The sequence below is a fragment of the Triticum urartu genome, chromosome 6, assembly GCF_003073215.2.
Source record: "Triticum urartu cultivar G1812 chromosome 6, Tu2.1, whole genome shotgun sequence".
In the NCBI taxonomy this organism is placed as follows: domain Eukaryota; kingdom Viridiplantae; phylum Streptophyta; class Magnoliopsida; order Poales; family Poaceae; genus Triticum; species Triticum urartu.
Window position 1 is genome coordinate 227,592,945 of NC_053027.1, and position 18,796 is coordinate 227,611,740.

An 18,796-nucleotide genomic window follows, 5' to 3' on the forward strand; every position below is an offset into this window, starting at 1 on the left:
ATTGCTTTCAATGCAGTTATGCCTCTAAGTCGTGCTTCGACACGTGAGAGATATAGCCGCATCGAGGGCGTTACAATGCGCCTGTAAGAGTTCTCGCCTGCCCGTGAGGCATTTTCCCAGGCCGCCGCGGCAAGGGAGGACATCTCTGCTGCATTCGCGGCGCGGCGGGACATCTCTTCTGCTTTCGCGGTGCGGCCGGACCAGTCTGCTGCAGCGATGGTGCGGCGGGTCCTCCGTGCTGCTTCGGCGGCACGGCGGGACCTTTCTGCTGCTACGACCGTGCAACGGGACATGTTGGTTGCTATCGCGGTGAGGCGGGACATCTCTTGTGCTCCCGCTTCCAGGCTCGCCCTCCCTGGTCGCAATCTCTCGACCCAGAACTCACGCTGGCCACGGTGGACGCAAGGGAATGATGATGAATGACTTGTTTGTTTTTGACTTTTTGTGGATGAGGAGTTGATGAGGAATGTGCATTCATCTTGGAGTAGGAGTATTTATAACCGTGTAGTAATACGCTCCTAAGTGGGAAACCATTTAGGTTTTGATCGGTGTGAACAGGTTTGTAATTTGGAATGTGACGGGACGCATGCTCAAAATTTACTGACGGTTATAAGTGCGGCACTATTCCCGGAAGGCGTAACGTGGGCACGTACGCCTTCGCGGCCGCGTACATGGCGTTTGCACCATAGGGTGCACCGCAGTAGGCAATGTCAACACACGTCTTTTAATTAGAATGGGTGTGCCCGTCTAGCGCACACACGTTGATCTATCTAACTGTTTCAGTTTGTTGTGGCTAATCGCAAACAGTTCATCCATGTGAAGTGTATGCCATCAATCGCAGACACTTCGATCTGGCTTACCCATTTCTGTTATGTTGCCTAATCGCAAACAGTTAATCCTTCTAAAGCGTATGCCCTCAATCACACACACCTTGATCTGGCTGACCGTTTCTTTTGTGTTGCCTAATCACAAACAGTTCATCCGAGTGAACCGTATGATGTATATCGCACACACCTTCATCTGGCTGCCCGTTTCTTTTGTGTTGCCTAATCACAAACAGTTCATTCGAGTGAACCGTATGCTCTATATCGCACACGCCTTCATTAGGCTGCCCGTTTCTTTTGTTCTGCCTCATCGTAAATAGTTCATTAGACTGAACCGTATGCCCTGGATCGCACACGTAACTAAAATCTGAACCGTGTTTGATGCATTCTCCATCGCAAATGTTTTCACCTTTTTGACAGTTTTCATACAGCACCGTTTGCGATTATGGCATCGCACACAGTTTCTCGAAGGGTCTCTAATCATAGTGTCGCGTTAGCAGCATCCTGCAGTAGTGGTGGTTATTTATTCCTATGAATGGAGCACATGGCATCTTGTACATATTCGTGAGATATGTCGCGTCAAAAAAAATGCAATCACGAAAATGCTTGTAGGCTCTTCTTGCTGCACCATCCACCCAATACATGTTTCTTACACATTCCTCATCGTCCAGTCTTATTTTGTAGAAGAAATCAAGATCTTCTTTTGCTTTCTCTTCGAAGTAGGTAGTCATGTCTTCTATGTCAGCCAACTTGCTCTCTCTACAGTACTTCGCCTTTAGGTTTGTGATGTCTGCTGGTATGTAGGGCGTGCTACCCAGACTACCATCTTTGCTGTGGATCAGGGACAGTATCCAGACCATTCTCGATGTACTAACGTTACAATCATGTAGTAACTTTATGAATTTCTTCTCGTGAGGACTAAATCCTCTATGGGCACTCAGAAATCTTACTAGGTCAAACTTCTTTATCATATCATGGTTGTGTTCTTCGACATACTCGGTGACCACCCCCAGGCTCCATCTGTGTTTAGCTTCATTCTGGCAGGGCATTCGGTCTTGAGAATGATGCCTCTCCTTCGTTCTGGCATGACTGGCACAACACTTTTACCCTTCTTGTTCTTTCGCGCCTTGTAGCACCTTAGCTCACCTCTGCTGTACTCGTTAGTTTTTTTATTTTCTGATGATATTCCGTGTTCACAGCGAATCCATGGAACAACGCATAGCTCTGATAGTATTTCTTGGCATCTTCAAATGAACTAAATCTCTGTCCAACATAAGGTGGTTGAGTTGGCATGAATTCTGATTGTCCCTCTTCTTCTTCCCCTTGCGTTTTGTCATCAGTTTCATCATTCACTTCAGTATTGGTGGCTGTTTCATCTGTTCGAATGTTGCTTGTGCTGGTGTGCACAGGCGTGTTTGTCGTCATTGCTGCAATGATGTCAAGTTCTGACATTGATTCTGCATAGTCCGTGATAGGATGGTTGACCGACTCTTGGAATGACCCTTTTGTGTGCTCCGAGGTACCCGTAGCAGATGTCCGTGCACCGCTGTTGAACATAGTCGAAGCTCCTGTATTTTTTTAAATCAGGTACATGTGTAATCAGTATTGCTTGAATGTCATCTTCATTAAAATCAAATATGGCAACTTCATCTAATTGTTCATGGCAATTGTAGCTTATTCTACAAGGCAAAATTGTAGGTGCCCACGCATGGATGACACATTGAATTGAGGCATTGCAAATGTAATTGTTTTCATTTTTTTCATAGGTAAATAACTAGGTATGTTAGTTACATGCCTAAATTCTTGGAATGTGCATTTTTTAAATCACGGTAACTGTAATCCATCTTTGCCTGGCAACATGCAAAGATGAAAGTATTGACAACTTCATTTGGCCAGGTATGGCAATTACAGTTGTCCAGCCATGGCAGCTGCAGTTGACCTAATATGGCATCTGCAATTGTCCAGTCATGGCAACCAACATTTTTAACATCAACGTGTTTGCACGATTTATTTTGGTTCACAAATTATTTTGATTTGCCACATGTGCTACTTGAAGTTGGTGTGCTGCATCTGCATTATTGATGGCCCGCAATGGTGCAGCTTGCCACGAGACTCCTGGTGCTGTGGTTGTACCGTAAGAACATGCGAACATGTCAACATAAATCATAAGACGGGATACCATTTTTGTGTATACAAATAAATTTCATTTTTTTCCTGCACGCATCGTGTGGAAGTTTAGTTTTTATATCATGGCAAAAAAAATCCATCATACATGGCAACTACAGTCGACAAGCCCTGACCAAATGCAGTTGGTCATGCATGGCAACTGGAGTTGCTCAGACATGGCAACTGCGTGCAATCACATTTGGCAACGATATTCATACTTTAATTGCCAATTGCACTTGTTCACGGAGGAAAATATAGTTGACCAAGCTTCACAGTTGCACTATTTGTTATTTTTTGTTTTGCATTAGCTACATACGCTAATGTCATCTACTTTTCATTTTTGTCACACCTCGTAACCGCCTTGTCTTTTTGTAGTTTCCTTTTTCTGATACATTGTGCGCACGATCTTTTTTTTACTCCTCACCTGCATAATGTTGATGGCAGGTATCCGGTTGCCAGCTGTTGCCACGTGCTGCATGATGGTCCTGCGTTTTCCAAATTACTCGTATGTTTGCCATCCTTGCATGATGTTTTGCCACATCAATATGTTTGCATGATTTTTTCGAGTTCACTATACATTGATTTTCCACATATGCTTCTTGAAGTTGGTCTCTCACATCTCTATTACCGATACCCCCTTGGTTGCAACTTGCCCTGGTATTCCTGGTGGTGTGCTTGCGTCGTAAGAACCTGTGAACAATTTCATTGCAATACATAAGAAGAATGCCATTTTCTCATGTCCACAAACATGCCAAATTTCACCTTTTCTTCACACATGGTACCTATGTCTGCGTACTGCTGTAGTAGTGACAGCAATGGTCCTCCTAAAATGAGTTCATTGTACCCTATCGTATCCGGGGGGGGGGGGGGCTTGTGGCTGTCCGGAAAACCAAGGATCAGGCCCGTCTCCAGGATTCATTCTGCTTCTCCCCCTATTTTTTCACACTCATGTAGAATGTTTTTAACCACTTCATGAATGATAACGCATTATTCTTCCCATTCCAGTTTTGTTGTTCCCAAAAAAACACGACAATCTTATTATATGACTGGCATAAACCCCTAGCATAGCATGTGTCAATCTTTCTACAATCTGGATGGCAACTACCATGTAGGATTGGCGGCAACTAACTACATAACATGGTGGCGACTACCAGCTAAGTTGGGTGGCAACTTTTTTACCTTCGTACTTGCCAGCCGAAAATACTCTGTTTCTGCACTGTTCCTCCCTGTACTCAACTTTTTGCTTGATCCTCTTTTTTTCTTCTAAATCTTAGTGTGCCTTAACATACTTTTCGAGCATATTTTGATGGCAACCCAACTTAGTACGAACTTCTGATCACAAGCATTATGCAGATCAAAACTAGGATACAAGATGGCAACTTTGTTGATTTTAGAGGGGAGAGGAGAATGGCCGGATTCATGTGTTTTTAGATCCATACGACACAAATCTAGGACGTATGTGGTCTGGTTGCCATGACCAAGTGGATCCAATCGCCATCTATGCAGGCAATCTCGAAGTGAAATTAGTAGGGGAGATAGGTTTGCGCCCTGATCCAAGATGTTTCTCACCTTTGTTTGAGTTCGTTGCCGTGTTTTTTGTTGAGGGGGCGCTAGTGATCTGATCTGGTTGCCATGGCAAATATCGAAGGAGGAGGAGGCAGGTAGGGAACGATTTGTCGATCCGGATGTTGGAGACGACTGACGGTGGTTACCCTGGCGCGCGGGTGGGGAGGGACGATGCCCGAGGGGTGGATTTGATCGTGCGGGCCGCGGGGTGGCTCGCCTGGACGTGTGGGCGATCGTGGTGCACACGGGACGTGCGGGCTGCGACGGGGGGCGCCCGGACGTGCTCGCGCGGGCGGGTCTGGATCGATGCCACACGAGGCGTGCGGCAGATACCCCTTAGGTGCCACACGTGTGGGCGTTATCGACGTCCTAATTTATTTAGCCAACGATATTGGCTAAACAATTCAGAGACGCCATGCTTTTTAGCCAACGTTAACAGGATGTTGGGCGAACCAACCTACGGTTAGATGGTTAGAGAGACTGTGGTATTCCCAGCCCATCGGGGTAAGTCCTGGTACTTGCATTTATTCCTGGATTTATTTAAGATTTCTAGCTATGCACATTCAGTGGGAGGAGATGTTCACATCGATGACGAGTTGCTTACGATGACTTCGTAAGGCTCAGTCTTTCAGAGATGCTCATGGGGTAGGATGTGCGTGTGTGTTCATTGATGAGTGTATGCGTGTGTATATGAGCATTTGTTGTACTCTGTTTTTTTTTTAAAAGGATGTTGGTTGTGAATTCTCCTCACACGTCTTTCCCCAACCATCCGAAGGGACGCCTTTCCCCAACCACCCGACGACCGGGGCGGCCGCCTCTGACCAGACTCTGATGTCGCCACCCCCAACCACCGGTGTGAATCCTCCTCTAGCATTGGACTTCCCCTCCCTACGACCTTTCCCTCAAACCTTCCTACCAGTTCTTCTTCTTCTTCTTCGCCTTCGCCTTCTTCAGTAGAATCATCATCACCACAAGGGTAGGAGGCTCCGTCGCGGTCGGGGTCTGCTGCTGCGGCGAGGGACCATCGTGCACGTGCGTCGGAGTGGAAGGAAAGGGGAGGAGAGGATGGAATTGGGGGAGGAGGTGGCGCGCGCGCTGGGCACGGGCTTCGACCTCACGTCCGACTTCCGCCTGCGCTTCGCGAAGCTCCGGCGGCGGCTCGTGGACCTCAACGAGGCCGGGGCGAGGGACGTCCCCGTCCCGGGCGGGGGCGGCGCGGTGCTGCGCGGGATACCGCGCGACGTCGGCATCGACAAGGGCGACCGCATCCGCTTCCGCTCCGACGTCCTCGAGTTCAACCAGGTGCACCCCCCCGCATGTCGCCATCCGTCTCTGTTGGCTTTCCTCAGTTCCAGCTTTCTGTATGTTGCCGTGCCGTGCATCAGTTAGGGAATTCTGTGGATTAGGCGTCGTGGCCACATGCTTCTTCTCTTCTCGTATTGTTGGATCGTGTGGGTTTTGTCCTCGCGAAATATGCTTTCAACGATCGGAGGTTGCGACCTGTACCTGTACCAATCGTGCCTTTTTCTTTTGACGGAACTACGGCGCCCGGCCTGCCTGAACCCTTCATTGTTAGTGTTCGCACACGAACACGTCACGTGTACCCTCGACGCCGGGGATGATGCACTGCAGCTCACGTCGAAGGAGTCTCACCGAAAGCGCGATTCGCAAGTCGACCGTAGAGAGCTTTTGAGGACCCGAAACCCCACACTCCCGGGAGAGACCCCGTCGGGGAGTGCGGCGGCTATGGGCTGCCCTAGGTCGGTCCAACCGCCCCTAGAGCCTCGGAATTCGCAGCTCTCCAACACGAAGAACGACGAAGAACGAGGAAGCAAGAACAGGGGAGAGACAAAACGTAGATGAAAAAGTAGTAGATGTGTTTTTTGCGATTGTGTGTTGTTCAATCGGCCGTCACCTCTCATCTATTTATGAGGCGGCTGGACTTCCCGTACAAGAAAAGAACTAAAAATTCCGTCCAAAACATCAAAAACCCTAACTTAACTCGGACAGGAATCTTTGGTAATTTCCCGGACCAACTCGGTCTCACCGATTGGTTCATTTCGGTCCCACCGAGTGAACTTTGCCAATTCTCTGTATCCTTCTGTAATTTCCCGGATCAACTCGGTCTCACCGATTGGTTTGCTTCGGTCCTACCAAGTCAACATTGCCAACTCTCTGGTAAATTTTCGGACCAACTCGGTCTCACCGATCAAATCAACTTGGTCAGTCCGAAATGACTCTGCAGTTTCTGTTTCTGACCTTGTTTTGCCTCCCCAGGTTGCATACGACCTCGGATTAAGATGATTTTTATATCAAAATCTACCGTTTCATCGAGACGCACAACTTTCATGTTGAAACATTTTCTATTAGAGGCCATCTTGATTAAGTTTTATGCCTTTCTTTACTCTGGTGTCAACATGAGCATCTCTGAACTTGTCATAACTTTTGAGTCCGAGCTCCGTTTTAGACCATCTTCATATCCATCTTGATCTTCTCGAAGAGAGACATTCCAAGGTGACTTCCAATCATAAGTTTGAATTGGTCTTTATATAACCTATGCTAATTTTATGAATGTGCCAATTTTGAGCGTCAACACATGTCCCCCTTGTACCATGTTGGTTCTAAGGACGATGTCAACACTCCATCGGCCATTCTGCATCTTCTTAGGATGATAAGTATATATCGGCCATTGCTTGTTTGAACCTCTTGATGCAAACTTGGGTGAAAAACTTCTCAACTTCTATAACAATCCGGTGATAAGGTTCCATAGATCAAAACCATCATCCGAACCATATCGTTCACCCTTTTGCTAGGATTTTGCAGATAATCAAGAATGAACTCCCTCTAATCCTTTCTTTCACCTGCATACAAATTTCATTAGTGGCCGAAGCAATGGGCTTTGGTTCGGCCTTACCTATGTCGGTGAGATCAAGCATCGGCTATTGATAGATGTGCAATACACCATGATCTACATGGTAGCCGAATGCTTGTTGCGCCAACTCATTTGCTCTTCAATTTTCATGTCTAGATATATGAGAAATATTAAAGCAACCCTAGGTAAATTTTATATCTAGAGATACCTCAAGGTAAACTATTAGTGATTTGTCAAAACATTGATGACCCTTGGATATTTGTTGCACTACTCATAACGAATCACCCAAAGCCTCAATGTGGGTAGCACCTATGGCACCCAAAAGATCCAAACCGAATAACATTGCATATTCGGCTTTGATTATTGTGCAAAAAAATATTTTAAGTGGCATGAGGCTTCACAAAATAGTACCATAAGGATATATATAAACAACACCAACACCTTGGCCATTGTTATGAATTCAACCATCAAAATATAATCTCCATAGTACTAAAAAGACAAGGCTAATATCAATATTATGCATGTCATAAATCCGATGGTCGATAATAAAACAACAATGATTTGGCCTCTCATATTCGTAGGCCGAATCATATATATTAAATCAAAGCATAAACCCACTCAATTTCTATGAATCGGTCTATGCAACATATTTTGAATGGCACCGGTCATAATGTTTCATCTCCATGCAAGCATAATATAAGTATATGTATAGATTTCCATGAACATGTACCTTGTCTTGCTCTCCAACCAAACTAAGGACGATGTTAGAATGGTACACCGGCCATGCTTTGTCATATTCTTAGGGCGATAAATAAATATCGGCCACCTCCATAAGGTTCATGTAGAATTCATCCACCAAAGCATGTATAGCCGAAATAAACAAATGAAATAGCAAATCAAGTATTTCGGCTCTTTGGATCAACAACAAACTTGTAGCTAATCAAATGTATAGTGATTTGGTAATACCCTCTCATGATATAGAAGATTATGTTGCATCCATGGATGAAAATAAATCCATGGAGGGTAATTGATCATACCTAGGGATGAGTTCCATGGCAAAGACATCAATGGCATGGTTGAAGAAAATGGATGATGTGCTAACCGAAGATTTCGATGTTGTGATGCACTCCTTCGACTTAATTGTTTGTTGCTTCCATCCTTCTCTCTCTCTTCACTTTTATTGTACTTCTTGTAATGGAAGCTTGCACATAATTCTCACTTTGGGCACTTCCTTTCGGAATCCATGCCATATTCCTTTCTCAAGTTCTTGTGCACTAAGTTTTTGCAATTTCTTCTTTTGCCAATATGATAAGCCGAGTGGGCACCCCGATTGTGATTTTGTTTGAAGCAATGGCAACTCTTGTTTTACTTTGTGCACTCTCAACTTCTTCTCTTCAGATTTGGCACCTGATTGACTTGCCTCATCGCCTTTAGTAGCCAATGTCAACACTTTAATTGGCTCATTTTCATTTGAGATCAAATCTGAAGTAGCACTCTTACGGCCATCTTTTTTAACACGGTAAACTTGCTTGACCACCTCTTTCTTGTTCCTTGAGCTCCGGACCAATTCCTTGTGATTGAAATGGTCTTTGACATGTGATTGTTCATCAAATGTTGATTTTCGAAGAGCTGCATAATGTTGGTGAGATTGTCCAAAATAAGATGGGTAATGTGTCCTTGTATCATACCTGTCCCATGATGGATATGGATTTACATGAGCATAGGGAGGTATCCACGACATCGGCATCGGCGGCCCAAAGTAAGGATATGAATATGCTGCATTGAGATTCTCACTTTGCCAATGCTGACCCTCATATTTGCGCTTTGGGGGTGACCTTGGTTTCTTTGAATGATTTGGCCGATAAGCATTCTTCTCTTCACTCTTCTTTTGATATTTATCCAATAGTTCAGAGAAGGTGATTTTTGATCTCTTACACTTGTGCTTATTTCGGCCTTTGTTTTATTTTGGTTTGCTTTCATCGATCATTGGATTTGCTTGCTGCCCCCCAGTCCTTGGCGTCTCCATTGTAGCTTCCATGGAATTCTCGCCCTTAAGATTATGTTCATTATGCTCTTCAACAACTTCTTTACATGAAAGATTGATCCCATGCATGATTGATAAAGCTAGGGCTAGCCGATACATTATGCTCATTAGATGATCTAGCAACAACATACGCATTATTTGCATCTACATATGTGAATTGGGTATTCATATTACCTTTGTAGATTGCAAACCCTAGATGATGATCTCTTCATAGCAAGAACGGGCCGGAGACCGTTCAAAGCTTCGTCCCCAGCGGAGTCGCCAAAAAGTGTGTTGGCACACGAACACGTCACGTGTACCCTCGACGCCGGGGGTGATGCACTGCAGCTCACGTCGAAGGAGTCTCACCGGAAGCGCGATTCGCAAGTCGACCGGCGAGAGCTTTTGAGGACCCGAAACCCCACACTCCCGGGAGAGACCCCGTCGGGGAGTGCGGCGGCTATGGGCTGCCCTAGGTCGGTCCAACCGCCTTTAGAGCCTCGGAATTCGCAGCTCTCCAACACGAAGAACGACGAAGAACGAGGAAGCAAGAACGGGGGAGAGACAAAACGTAGATGAAAAAGTAGTAGATGTGTTTTTTGCGATTGTGTGTTGTTCAATCGGCCGTCACCTCTCATCTATTGTGAGGCGGCTGGACTTCCCGTACAAGAAAAGGACTAAAAATTCCGTCCAAAACATCAAAAACCCTAACTTAACTCGGACAGGAATCTTTGGTAATTTCCCGGACCAACTCGGTCTCACCGATTGGTTCATTTCGGTCCCACCGAGTGAACTTTGCCAACTCTCTGTATCCTTCTGTAATTTCCTGGATCAACTCGGTCTCACCGATTGGTTTGCTTCGGTCCTACCGAGTCAACATTGCCAACTCTCTGGTAAATTTTCGGACCAACTCGGTCTCACCGATCAAATCAACTTGGTCGGTCCGAAATGACTCTGCAGTTTCTGTTTCTGACCTTGTTTTGCCTCCCCAGGTTGCATACGACCTCGGATTAAGATGATTTTTATATCAAAAATCTATCGTTTCATCGAGACGCACAACTTTCATGTTGAAACGTTTTCCATCAGATGCCATCTTGATTAAGTTTTATGCCTTTCTTTACTCTGGTGTCAACATGAGCATCTCTGAACTTGTCATAACTTTTGAGTCCGAGCTCCGTTTTAGACCATCTTCATATCCATCTTGATCTTCTCGAAGAGAGACATTCCAAGGTGACTTCCAATCATAAGTTTGAATTGGTCTTTATATAACCTATGCTAATTTTATGAATGTGCCAATTTTGAGCGTCAACAGTTAGTAAAAGGCCAGGGCTGCACGTTAGGCGGAAATCAGTGGGCTAGCGCCGTCGGATCTGCCACATGTGGCCGTTTGGATCAGCTGGAGAACATCAAGGCAGCCCCCGCGTCATCGCAACATCCCTGCTGTTGTGATCGCCATCGCAATATCCCCGCTATTGTGGTTGTCACCATCGCAACATCCCCTCTGTTGCAGTCCTTGCTGCCGTTGACGCACCGTCAACCTGTCGCAGTGTCGCGGGCCTCGCGGCCGTTGCATTCGGCACTGCGCAGCATTGTCCCTATTGCAGTTGTCACAATGTTGCCACCGTTGCATTCGCCGCTGCACAGCATCATCCATGTCGCACTACGCCACCGCAACATCACAGATGTCGTGGTTGTCGCCATGCAACTTTGCCGGCGTTGCAGAAGCGCGTCGTCATTGCTGAATCATGTGGAGATTTGGACCCTTCGAAGCATGGGGAGCCTGCAGCAGCAGTGCCCCCGGCGCCTTGCTGCACCTCGCCGTCACCCCCGCAGCCGTGGTGGCTGTCGCCCCTTCATGCAGCAGCGTCGCCAGTGCGCAGTTCGTGGCGAGCCCATGGCGTTGCAGCAGCAAGCCGTCTGCTTGTCCAGTTCGTTAGGGCCGCAGTGCCATGTCTCAATTGCGAGGAGCAGCGCTGGATGGGGAGGGAGACTGTGAGGGGGATGGGGAAATCGCTCGATTCGGAAGAGGAAAGGAGATAAGGAAGGAGAGGGGACAGGTGCGGGGCTCACATGACGCGTGTTGCACGCGTGAGCCAGCCGACGCGTGAGTGTAAGCAGTCGGCGGATTGTGAGCATTCCCTTAATAAAAAGCACTGTATGTAGCGGGATAAAGATACATCAGGTAAAGAGGAAGGAGAACAGAAAATCTTTGCACAAGATGGTACAACATAATGCTCCAGTCCATAATTATTAAAATCCTCTCCTTCTCGCAGCGATTAGATCATAGCATCTGAGCATCTCCTAGTCTATGACGTGAAGCCCTTCCAATTCTTGGCGATAGACCATTGCATTTCACTGTTTCCAAATACTCCGAAGGACAGTCAAACGGACCTTGTTTTCGCGGTTGTCGCCCCAAATCTGTTGTATTGTCAGGACCATCTGTACATAAAATTAGGGTTGCCCCTAGAGATTGAAGAAGCTCACATTGTACTAACATATGTGCAGTTGTTTCTGGAGATAGACAAAAAAGGGCAGCAATCCGAATGAGCAATTCCACGTCGAAACCTGCGCTCATTTGTAAATAACCTGTTTTTGAATGCCAGCCAAAGGAATATGGTGCATTTATTAGGCGCATAGTTCTTCCAAACCGCCATGGCCCATGAGTCAATTGGCCTGTTTGCAAAGGCTGCGGCATATGCCAATCTCGTGGAGAGAGGCTTCCCATCTAGTCTTCCTATGCAGGTGTCTTCCACCCGCGAATTCAAGATTATGGTGGCCATCGAGCGCAACAAGGTAAGCCCATTCTTGGCAGTGGAGGAGATCTTAGGTTGTAAGCCGAGGATCAACAAAGAGGAGTTGAGCACTCTAGTGACAGAATCATTGAGCCTCTTATAGTGAGAAAACAACATTGAGAAGCGTGGAGTGGGAGTGTCTCCGAAGATCCAAAGGTCGAGCCAGAATGAGGTAGCCCATTGCCAATCATGACTTCAGTTACCTGGCGAAAGAACCTCAGACAACAGTATCTAGGTGATTTGAGTCCCCGAGTTTTCTGGAGTTGGTCCAACTGTTCATAGAAGTGAACCGAACTTCTGAAGTAGAAGAACCAGGCCAGTCAGTTTTAGCAAGTTTTTTAAAGAGGAGGCAAATATTATGAGTATGAAGGAATTTGAACCCTAGACCACCTTTTGCGAACGGATACATCGCGTCCCAAGCAACCTTGCATTGCCCACCATTAACGTGGTCCTGACCTGTCTAGAAAAAGCTTGTCAAAAGCTTGAATAGTGTTGATAGGAAGGAGAAGCGCTGACATCGCATGTGTAGGTACTGCCCTAAGAGCCGCACGCAGAAGAATCACCCTACGATCAATCGAGAGAAGACTTCTATGCCAACCTGCCAGCCGTTTATCTTCCTTGTAGATCAAAGGGTGGAAGGCCGAGATCTTAAGTTTGGAGGTTGACAGAGGCAACAAGGTGAAACCGAGCCGCCCGAAGTAGATGCCAAAGATATGGCCAAGTCATGGTAAACCTGTATAGGAACAAAGCTACTCTTGTCAAAGTTAATATAGAGACCGGTTACTTTGGAGAACGCAAGTAGGATAGATTTGAGGTGTCGGACTCCTGGCACGCCTTGAGGATAATAAGTGTGTCATCTGTGAATTGAAAATTGAATGACTGGGCATGTGAGAGAATCATCCAGCGGGTGTGAGAGAAGATTATAAGAGCTAGCTTCAAGAAACACCCTTTGGAGTACGTCGGCGACAATAATAGAAATAAAGGGAGATAGAGGGTCGCCCTGGCGAAGGCCACGACGATACTTGATCCAGGGGCCTGGTTTACCATTTAGTAAAACTACAGATTGACTCGAGGAGTTTAGGTTTGAGATCCAGCGGCACCAACGCTCCGGGAAACCTTTGGCCTTTAGAACTTCGATCAGAGCATGCCAAGACACCAAATCGACAGCTTTCCGACTATGACATGATTGGATAGTATCCGTGGCATAGATAAATTTTTCCGAAATGCTTTTACCCTTAACAAAAGCCGTTTGGTCTTGGTGGACCTGCTGCATAGTGAATGGTTGAACATGATTAGCTAAGCATTTGGAACCTAGTTTCATAGTTCAATTTTGTGGAGACACCGGCCTGAAGTTGTCAGAGTGAATGGCTCCCTGTTTATTAGGAATGAGAGCTATAAAAGCTTTTAATACGTTTAAGATCTGCCTGGTGTGAAAAGAGGTCGGACATGACATGAAGCTGATCATGTTTGACAAGGTCCCAATTGGATTGTTGAACGCTGGACCAAACCCATCCAGGCCTGGGCTAGACTTGACGTCCACCGAATCGAGAGAAGAGTCGATTTCATTTTGGGTGAAAGGGGCAACAAGGGATTGAGCCTGGGGGTGAGAACCAAATTTCGAAGCAAGGGGTAACATTAAAAGAGAAGCAGTTAGACGAACTGGTACCCACTAAGTTTTTGTAAAAAAATGTGAAGGTTAGCTTGCTTTGCGGAGTGAGGGCATGTTATGTTCCTGTTGCTTCATATTACCATTTTGTTTGTGTCACGAAGATATTTTCTCTGGAACCGCCATAAGTATGCTGCTTAAGTCATCCAGTCAGTCTTAAGAAGTGGCGGAATTTCAGTTTTTTTTGTTCCTTCACCCACATCTTATCTTTCCCACCAACAATGGTTTTACCGTCTTGAAATACTTTTATTCGTATGTCTGTTGCGTACAGGCTACCACTGTTTGTCCAGTTGGATCAGTTGGATTTTTATTACCAAGATGGCAGGAGCGTTGCTTTTTCCTGAAGAGAAAGAGTTTATATATGCAAGAAATAATCTTGTTTTGAGGGCAGCAGGAGCTCAGATCCCTGCCCACATAGAACTACTTAGTTACTGATTAATACTCCCTCCGTTTGTTTTTTGTTTTGCGCGTAAGATGAAACATGGATACCAAGGAGCGCCGACAAAGAGTGTTGCTAGATGATTTTGCCCCTGAGCTTACACTAGATGCGTCAATAAATTCACATGATTCCTCGCTCTCCACATTCTCCTCCCACCACGCGCGCCTCTGCACTCTGCATATGTCCGCATGCTCCTGCTGCTTAGGCCCACGCGATCCTCTCAGCCTATTAGGAGCATACATGCATAATCGTGCATCAGATAGGAGCAGTTTGCCCAAAAAATTTCATTCGGAATGGAACTCTGAGGAAGATGTAGAACGCCAATTTTCTATTCCCCACGAAATTGTACTCATGGGAAGAGAAAAAAGGAGTGCCAACAAACTAAGCATCCGTCTATAAAATCCATTTTCATTACTGGAGCCAAAAAGCAGCTGCCGACTTCTCTACTCTAGCACCAACAAAACTTAACTAGAGTTAATAAAAGCGCTGTTTATCGAGAAAAATAATGATTCATATGTTGGTGAAAATCTAATTTTCCTTTTTACCCCTGTGGGCAAAAATCTGAAATTCTTGGTTCTCCAACAAATATTTTTTCTTCTTACCCTTTTTGATTTAAACTAGAGCCATATCAGTTATTGATATGCCTTGGTCAAAAACTGCAGTGACTTGTATGACCATGATGAATGCAGCTATTGCTCTCTTCTGGAAACTGGATCATTTTGTAGTTAATCACATTCTGGTTTTCTTGACAGATGTCGGAATTACTTAATCAGAAATCCTCAGTCCAAGGGAAAGTTCCTTCAGGCTATTTCAATGCACTTTTTGATTTAATGGGAGCTTGGTTGACAGATGCCAAAGAGATTAAGTATCTTGCTTTTGACGGCTATTTCATTTCGTTGTTCAACTTGAACCTAAAAGCTTCTCCGTTGGTTCTTTGCGATGAAGTCAAAAAGGCTGTTCCATCCAAGTGGGATCCTGTAGCATTATCTTGGTAATAAAACACACTGTTAACTCAGTCCCATAACTCTGTTTTATATTGTCTAATTAACTTATTTTCCATCAATTAACTATACATATTCATCTGACTGGAAATTCTATGAAACAGATCACCTACTTCACCCATACGATACCTTACATGTACCCAAATAAATATCAAAATAACTTATTTTTCATCAATTAACTAGATATATTCATCTGACTGGAAATTCTATGAAAAACATCACCTACCTCACCCAAACGGCACCTTACATGTACCGAAATAAATATCAAACTAGAAAAGATACATGATCTAATTTCTCATCTTTTGATTTTTCTCAGGTTTATCAGAACTTATGGGACACACATAATTGTTGAAATGGCAGTTGGAGGTCAGGATGTCATATGTGTTAAACAAAGTCATTCTTCAACTATTTCATCTGCTGAACTAAAGTTACATCTGGAAGATCTTGGCGATTTTCTATTCTCCGATGGGAAAAACCTCTCCCCCATACATCGTAAGACCAAGGATGGCAAGAGCAAGGTATACATAGTCCTACCCTGAGCCGGTGAGCCCATGTTTCTGTATATCGCTTGAAATTTAGCTAACTTGAGTCATATCATTATAGGTGCCTGATGTTTTTGTCAGGATAGTGCAGCAGCCTAATAACCTACATCTTTCCAGTTACTCAGAATCATCAACCAAAGATGTAAGTTTTTCCTACCTTACTGTGCCAATCGGCTCTAAAGTTCTCTGTATGCTTAAACATAACTTTTTGTCCAAATAGGGCCTGACAATTACATGTTCGAAAAGGGGTGGAGATGTACATATACCCAGTCACTCCAAGTGGTTACCAACAGTTCCGAAGAATCCTGACGCTATAATGTTCAAATTTGTTCCCATTACCTCTCTTCTTACTGGCATTCCTGGTAGTGGTTACCTCAGCCATGCCATCAATTTATATCTTCGCTGTAAGTCCTGGAGGCATTTTTCTTCTTCTTAAACTCTTGTTGCATTTTGCCAAGCAAACTCTGAACAGTGTTAACTTTAATGGATTGTCTAGCTCAAGCATGATATTTGGTTAAGTTAATTCTTAAAGTTGACTTACCTCTCAGATAAACCCGATCTTGACGACTTACAACATTTCTTGGAGTTTCAAGTGCCTTTGCAATGGGCACCTGTGTTCAATGTGCTTGTCCTTGGGCCCCAGAAGAGAAAAGGCTCTTACCCTTCCTTGCAGTTCAGATTCCTTGGCCCCAAACTTCGAGTTAACACTTCTCAGGTACCAGATTGTTTGTTTCCATAGTTGGTTTTTTTAGGTAGAGTCTTAATTCCCAGTTATCTGCTGAGAAAGATTAGATTGAAGTACTACTATTACTTTCCAACAAAGCTGAGCTTCCATCTATTAATTAACAATTGTATTTTTGTTCCAGGTATCTAGCGCCCAGAAACCTGTAGTCGGTCTTCGGTTATATCTTGAGGGTAGGAAGTGCAATCAGTTGGCCATCCATGTCCAGCACCTCTCTAGTGTCCCAAGCATGCTTGGAGACTCGATGGCATCTTCGATGTCTGAGTGGCGTGAGTCGGAAGATACAGACCCAGGGTACATTGAGGCTATCCAGTGGAATAGTTACTCATGCATTTCTACATCTGTTGTGAAGTACAACCCCGAGTGGAGTAAGAGAGTTTCTGGTGGAGTTTTCATCGTCACTGGTGCCCAGCTCTTCACAAAGGGAACCTGGGCAAGGAAGGTGCTCCATCTGCGGCTCCTCTACACACATATCCCAAAGTGCACCATACATAAATCTGAGTGGACCCGAGCACCAGCAGCATCTCAAAAGGGAAGCTTTTTTACAACAATAAGCACAACTCTAAGCTCTCCTTTCATGCATCGCAACGCACAGCCTGCCCAGAAGCATGAGCCGGCGCAGCTGAACTCAGGTGTTTACCCTGATGGTCCACCTGTTCCGCTTCAGTCGAGGAAGCTCCTGAAGTTTGTTGACATGTCGGAGGTGGTGAAGGGGGCACATGATGTCCCTGGGCATTGGCTGGTGACAGCTGCGAAGCTTGTGAAGGAAGCTGGCAAAATTGGATTGCATGTGAAGTTTGCCCTGCTCAACTATGATGATACAGAACAACCGCATGGAAGTATCATGAGCTACCACTGTAAATAGGACAGGTGATTGTTGATCTTTGTACTCCATGCAGTATCATGAGCTACCATGGAGTAGATGGCAGGATTTTGGAAGCAACGTTAGGATACGAGATTGTTAGAGTTTTTTTTTTTTTGGGGGGGGGGGGGGGGGGGGGGGCTATAGAAAATGTATAGAGGACACAAACAGTAAACGTAAGAGCCTTGTATTGCAAATTCTCAATTCTTGTACTCAATAGATTTGCGTAGTTAACAGCTAAGATATCAGTTGGATTCTGGTAATGCAAGGAGAATGTATGATCACTCTGATCTCTTCATCTTGCACACGGGCATATTTGCCTTAGCCCTTTGATACTACTAGTAAATATGCCCGAGCATTGCAACGGGAGAAATACCGCACAACACATATGTCAGTGAACAATGCCAGTAATGCTTAGAACTTAAACAACTAATCTCATCGAGCTCAACGTGAGGCCTGCGGTCTGCAAGCTACCCTGTAAGAGCAAACTTAAACTTAAACAACTAATCTCATCGAGCTCAACGTGAGGCCTGCGGTCTGCAAGCTACTCTGTAAGAGCAAACGTATGATGGAATGGGTGTAGTATTTTCCTCCTTTTATAATTATATATATAATTAGGAAACCCAGGCATTCACATGAATAAATGCATCTGAAACAAAACTAGGGACTAAAGCAACTAAATATGAACGTTTTAAGAGAATCATTTGAACCTACCTTTTATTTAAGTTCCTTTTCAAATTCTTTCCAAACCTTTTCTAAAATCCCACGCCTTTCCTACTTCAATATTGACCTCCAAACCTTTCCCTTAATTATTTCTGCATTTGCCATAGCTCCACCAAAAATATCAACATTTTTGGAAATTCAAATGAGTCTGAATTCAACTTTTCCAAAGTGGGTGTAACTTTTTTATTTGGGTTAAGTATAATCTTAGGCCCCATGTAAAAAGGTTGAACATTTTATAAAATCACTGGCTATTTCTTTTCTTCTCTTTCCCGTCTCTCTAATTTCATTTTTTCTTGACGCAACCCTCTCTCTAATTTCTGTAAAAAAGAATTGAGGGATCTGATCCCCTCCTCAACTGCCTCGTTCGCCGCCACCCACCCAGAGTCACTTGCACGCGCATGCCTGCTAGGTGGGCATGTGGCGGAGGCGGTCTGGCGCAGCGGTGGCGGCCTGCTCAGGGTCGTCCTCGGCGGCTGCGTGCACTGCAGCTGCCGATGCTGCAAGATGCCAGGGCGGCACGAGCCGTGCTATCAATCTTCAATCTTTTTCTATATCCTCTCGGCTCTGTCTCGACTATT

At 45.1% G+C, this 18,796-nt stretch overlaps 1 protein-coding gene across 3 annotated transcripts; it reads left to right on the forward strand.

Moving 5' to 3' along the window:
• Positions 1-5,315: 5,315 nt before the first annotated feature.
• LOC125512656 (MACPF domain-containing protein At1g14780-like) lies at positions 5,316-17,779 on the forward strand. 3 transcript variants are annotated; one of them, XM_048677755.1, is made up of 9 exons: positions 5,727-5,858; positions 8,827-8,947; positions 9,056-9,187; positions 15,101-15,339; positions 15,666-15,867; positions 15,953-16,033; positions 16,112-16,295; positions 16,440-16,606; positions 16,758-17,779. In XM_048677755.1, the coding sequence occupies exons 3-9, from the start codon at positions 9,143-9,145 to the stop codon at positions 17,496-17,498; spliced, it is 1,659 nt and encodes a 552-aa protein (XP_048533712.1). In that variant the 5' UTR covers positions 5,727-5,858; positions 8,827-8,947; positions 9,056-9,142; the 3' UTR covers positions 17,499-17,779. The 3 variants fall into 3 exon arrangements, with proteins under 3 accessions (XP_048533710.1, XP_048533712.1, XP_048533711.1); XM_048677754.1 differs by having other exon boundaries at positions 8,827-9,187; XM_048677753.1 differs by lacking the exons at positions 8,827-8,947; positions 9,056-9,187 and having other exon boundaries at positions 5,316-5,858.
• Positions 17,780-18,796: the final 1,017 nt, after the last annotated feature.

Excerpts from the sequence above, each read along its gene's own strand:
- LOC125512656 (XM_048677753.1), top strand. The coding sequence starts at position 5,622 with ATGGAATTGGGGGAGGAGGTGGCGCGCGCGCTGGGCACGGGCTTCGAC. Across the intron at positions 16,034-16,111 it reads CAGAATCATCAACCAAAGAT|GGCCTGACAATTACATGTTC; the intron begins GTAAGTTTTTCC and ends TTGTCCAAATAG. Across the intron at positions 16,296-16,439 it reads CATCAATTTATATCTTCGCT|ATAAACCCGATCTTGACGAC; the intron begins GTAAGTCCTGGA and ends CTTACCTCTCAG.